The 3,888-nt window shown below is 37.7% G+C and overlaps 3 protein-coding genes across 3 annotated transcripts; all 3 read left to right on the top strand.

The window, feature by feature from the left end:
• Positions 1 to 90: 90 nt before the first annotated feature.
• TM35_000301920 (F-actin capping protein) lies at positions 91 to 1,767 on the top strand (the record flags this gene model as incomplete). Its single annotated transcript, XM_029028515.1, has 1 exon — positions 91 to 1,767. The coding sequence occupies one exon, from the start codon at positions 91 to 93 to the stop codon at positions 1,765 to 1,767; it is 1,677 nt and encodes a 558-aa protein (XP_028880218.1).
• Positions 1,768 to 2,170: 403 nt separating this feature from the next.
• TM35_000301910 (uncharacterized protein) lies at positions 2,171 to 2,908 on the top strand (the record flags this gene model as incomplete). Its single annotated transcript, XM_029028514.1, has 1 exon — positions 2,171 to 2,908. One exon carries the CDS (start codon positions 2,171 to 2,173, stop codon positions 2,906 to 2,908), a length of 738 nt encoding a protein of 245 aa, XP_028880217.1.
• A 441-nt stretch (positions 2,909 to 3,349) lies between these two features.
• TM35_000301900 (actyltransferase-like protein) lies at positions 3,350 to 3,847 on the top strand (the record flags this gene model as incomplete). Its single annotated transcript, XM_029028513.1, has 1 exon — positions 3,350 to 3,847. The coding sequence occupies one exon, from the start codon at positions 3,350 to 3,352 to the stop codon at positions 3,845 to 3,847; it is 498 nt and encodes a 165-aa protein (XP_028880216.1).
• Positions 3,848 to 3,888: the final 41 nt, after the last annotated feature.

Genomic DNA, 3,888 nt, shown 5'->3' with positions numbered 1-3,888 from the left:
ATATATATATATATATATATATATATATATATATATATGAGAGAGAGAAGGAGAGAGAAATCGTCTCAGGAGTGACTGAAGCAGCAAAAAATGGCATCTAGTGACTGCAATGCGGATGAAACGATGGATCCGGTGGATATTCTCCGTCAATTTATTCTCACCGCACCTCCTGGCGAACTCACAAGTGTTCTGCAATCACTTCGAGTACTTACAGGCGATGATCATCTCTTCTTTGAGGCGGCCCCACGTCTCTGTATGGAACATCACTTACGTCATCTTACCCCATTTACATTAGATGCCAGTTATGCTAAACGGCATGAAAGTAAAATTCGATATGTAGATCCCAAATTTCCTTCTACATCTATCTCAACAACAGAAGAAACTTCTGATGCTATTGTTGAAGAAGGTAATGTTAGTTTTTTAGCAGGAAGGCAGAATCATCTGTTTACACAGATAAAACGATTTGCCCAACTACATCATATTCCTCTTCGTGAAATTATGGAGAGTGTGGAAGAATACTTTCAGCAGCAACGATCTACTCTTATTCGAAAAACGGCTGGAAGTCCTATTAATTCTAATATCGCCACCTTTCTAGAAACAGAGATGAACATTCCACCAGAACCCGAGGATCCCTTTGCGGATATTGTACCATCGTATGGTTTTAATGAATTAAAACATGTCTTCTTTGATATTTCATTACAATTGTATATTGAGATTGATCCATTAGAGCAAATATGTTGTTGTGTTATTCCCTTTTCCTCTGCAACTATACCAACAATGCCGGAGATACTACAGGAGATTGAACGTCAAGTGGGAGGACTTCACGATGGGTTGTGCGGGCATGTGCAATTTCTTCTTCAACAAGAAGTCGCTCGTTATGTACAAATGTGTTTTGGCACAACAACTGAATCCACAGACTCTGCAGAGAAACAAAGGGAGTTGGAGAAGGAGAAGAAGGAGAAGAAGTGTGGGTCAGCACAGTTAATGGGATCTGCCCGAATGCTCATAAATAATAACAACGATAATAATAATAATAATAATAATAATAATAATAATAATAATAATAATAATAATAATAATAATAGTTCTCGCAAGGGGGCCAAAACATGTGCTGGATCCTTTGTAGCTCTACAGCAGCAGCGGAGTGGCAATAAACGGAATACTACTACTACTACTACTACTACTACTACTATTTCAACATCAAATGAAGAGAATACAGTGAAAGAACAACAACTATCATCATCATCATCATCACAACAGCGATCACTTATCATTGCCATGTCAGCTTTACGTTATTTCCCACGTAATATGTGGTCTGGTCGCTGGAAGTCTATTTTTATAGTGGAATGCATAAAGACTACATCGCAGGAAATGCAGATCCAGATAAGAGGAGAAACGCAGGTCTACGCCCATTACTATGAAGAAGGGAATATACATCTTGAGATTGCCAGAGAACTCAATCCCACACCGTTAACAGAATGGCCTGCAGAGATCTTCACTGCAGATGATACCAACACTTTATTAATTCCGTCAACGGGAAATACTCCCGATGCGTGGGAATTGACAAGAGCTGTAATGACAGTTCTACAACAACATGAGGAGTCTGTGCAGAGTGCTGTACTGCACGCGGCCCGAGATGTGGATGATCGCGTACTGCAGAAATTACGCCGTCGGCTTCCCATCACACAACAATTATTTGACTTTCGTCGTTTACAAATAATTCCCCGTCCACTGTTCACACGGCCAGAGAACAGAGAGGAGACATAAAAGGGGGGAAAAAGAGGAAAAGAGGAAAAAATGATGTCAGGAGACTGTTGAGAAGAGGACAGGAGACTGTTGAGAAGAGAAGAACAAAAAGAATATATATATATATATGTATATGAAGGGGTATTTTAATTACTGCTTATTATTGGGTTTTAATACTTATTTTCATGTAAGTGATAAATCTCTCATTATTATTTTCTTTTTTTGTTTTTGTGCGTTTTTTTCTTATTTACATTGCAAGAAAACACATACAGAGGTATTTCTTTATGTACAGAATATATACGTCCATCTACATAATTATCTAGTTGCAGGAGACATTTGGCATTAATTCTGTTTATTATTACTATTATTATTATTATTATTATTATTTAGAAGACACAAAACAAAAAATAAAAGCAAAACGGGAATGTTTACTCTCACAGTCTTACTGCGAAAATCAACAGTGCGGCGTTGCAACTCTCTCCAGTTACTTCTATGGAAACAACAACAAGTGCGTAAATGTTGTTGTTCCCATGGAGTGACATCCATGCCAATAGAGAAATTAACCCCAAACACTATCGCACTCTATCACTCTTATAAAAGTAATGCTGCGGCTGTTAACAACAACAACAACGTCCCTGTTGTAATCGACACAATGACATTTCATCAATTATTAAATGATGCCCTCTCAAGTGATGCAGAAGGAGTAAATAAGGCCGTGCGTGAACTAGGTATTCTTTTACAAGAAAGACGTGAGGAACTTGCATCCCTGTTGGATACTAAAAAACGAATTGATACTGCTATTGAAAAAAAGTATATTCCATTACTACGATATCTTACTTTAATTATTCTTATTGTACAATTTTCTATCCTTTTTCGTTGGGTTTTTATGGTGTTTGATTGGAATTTAGTGGAACCCATGACCTATTTTCTAGGCTACACAGTGGTATGGGCAAGTATTGTCTTTCACTGTTACTATGAAAAGGAATTTACATGGGAAACATTATTTAGTGTATGTGCACAGAGACGACGGGAACGTTTATATCGAAAAGCGGGAGTGGATGCCGTACGTGTGGAGGAGAAACAACAACAAGTGCAGATGATTGAAAAGGTGCTATCAAAGTATACAAATAGTAGTTTAGAGCCATTGAGTGAAGAGATGTAGATGAGGTGATCTTATTCCATATATATATATATATATATATATTTGTATAAAGGTTCAGTTGGATGATAAGAAAAATGAGTATATATTTCTACGCTTCTTAACAATGTGTGTTTTTTTAACCCTTTTCCCTATTTTTATTGTATTATTATTATTATTATTATTATTATTATTATTATTATTATTATTATTATTATTATTATTATTATTATTCGATTCTCCATGTACGAGAGTAGTAATAGTAGTCTTTTATGTTCTCGACAGCACTTCTTCTCTTTTCACCATCATGAGCATTACTTGCATCCACATTCTGTATATATATATATCTTTCCTATATTTCCCCGTTTTGTTTTTTTTCTATACATGAACAAAGAAAAAGTAAAGAGTAAAGTTCTCTCTGTCCCTCACTCTATATATATATCTATCTATTGGACTTGTACAGATATGCCATTTATTGTGCGTGTATGCAAAGGCGAGGACTCTGATGTGCTGCGGGATGCCAGGTCTCTCCGCACACTCATCTTTGTCGGGGAACAGGGCGTCCCCACCGAACTGGAATTCGACTCCAAAGACGGCGAGGCCACTCACTTCGTCGTTTACGAAATCCAAAGTGAATCCAACCAAACAACAACAACAACACCGCCGCTGGCAGTGGCCTCCGCTCGGGTGCGGGTGGTGAGGGACTGCGGGGTGTATGCGTATCCCTCGCCAGTCGCCAAGGTGGAGCGGGTGTGTGTGCGGAAGGAATATCGTCGACGGGGTTGTGGGAATATTTTAATGCAGGCAGTGGAGAAGTATATAGAGAAAACGTTGAAGCTGCCGTCTGTGGTATTGCATGCACAGGTGCCAATAAAGTTATTTTATATTCAGCGTGGATATACAGAAACATCAGAGGAGTATTTGGAGGCGAATATACCACATATCTGCATGTCAAAGATATAGAAGAGGTATATCTATATTAATATATATATATATATATATAT

The sequence above is a fragment of the Trypanosoma theileri genome (assembly GCF_002087225.1).
Source record: "Trypanosoma theileri isolate Edinburgh chromosome Unknown TM35_Tth_30_V1, whole genome shotgun sequence".
NCBI classification, from domain to species: Eukaryota; Euglenozoa; class Kinetoplastea; order Trypanosomatida; family Trypanosomatidae; genus Trypanosoma; species Trypanosoma theileri.
Note: the sequence above shows the minus strand (reverse complement) of the source record. Positions and strands in the feature narration are given on the sequence as shown.